At 43.0% G+C, this 532-nt stretch overlaps 1 protein-coding gene across 1 annotated transcript in view; it reads left to right on the top strand.

The window, feature by feature from the left end:
- The window catches only part of LOC102441427 (heterogeneous nuclear ribonucleoprotein A1-like), a 5,833-nt gene extending 5,644 nt beyond the window's left edge, over positions 1-189 (top strand). The window contains exon 2 of the mRNA XM_006091268.3: positions 11-189. Coding sequence (XP_006091330.1) covers positions 11-159 — 149 coding nt within the window. The 3' untranslated portion in view covers positions 160-189. The remainder of the gene's footprint in view (positions 1-10) is intronic.
- Positions 190-532: the final 343 nt, after the last annotated feature.

Below are 532 nucleotides of genomic sequence, written 5' to 3'. Positions count from 1 at the left end.
CAATCTTCAAATTTTGGGCCTATGAAAGGAGGAAACTTTGGAGGCAGAAGCTCTGGCCCTTATGGTGGTGGAGGTCAATACTTTGCCAAACCACGAAACCAAGGTGGCTATGGCGGTTCCAGCAGCAGCAGTAGCTATGGCAGTGGCAGAAGGTTTTAATTACTGCCAAGAAACAAAGCTTAGCAGGAGAGGAGAGCTAGAGAAGTGACAGGGAAGCTAGGTTACAATAGATTTGTGAACTCAGCCAAGCACAGTGGTGGGAGGGCCTAGCTGCTACAAAGAAGACATGTGTTAGACAATACTCACGTGAATGGGGGGAAAAAAACTCGAGGACTGTATTTGTGACTAATTGTATAACAGGTTATTTTAGTTTCTGTTCTGTGGAAAGTGTAAAGCATTCCAACCAAGAAAAAAAAAAAAAAGCTGGTATGCATCATCCTTCTAAATCACACACACACACACACACACACCAGTTAACAGACATCTCAACACAATGTACAGACACGTTAAATAGCTGTAATCACTTCCCAAA

The sequence above is a fragment of the Myotis lucifugus genome, unplaced genomic scaffold (assembly GCF_000147115.1).
Source record: "Myotis lucifugus unplaced genomic scaffold, Myoluc2.0 scaffold_89, whole genome shotgun sequence".
NCBI classification, from domain to species: domain Eukaryota; kingdom Metazoa; phylum Chordata; class Mammalia; order Chiroptera; family Vespertilionidae; genus Myotis; species Myotis lucifugus.
Note: the sequence above shows the minus strand (reverse complement) of the source record. Positions and strands in the feature narration are given on the sequence as shown.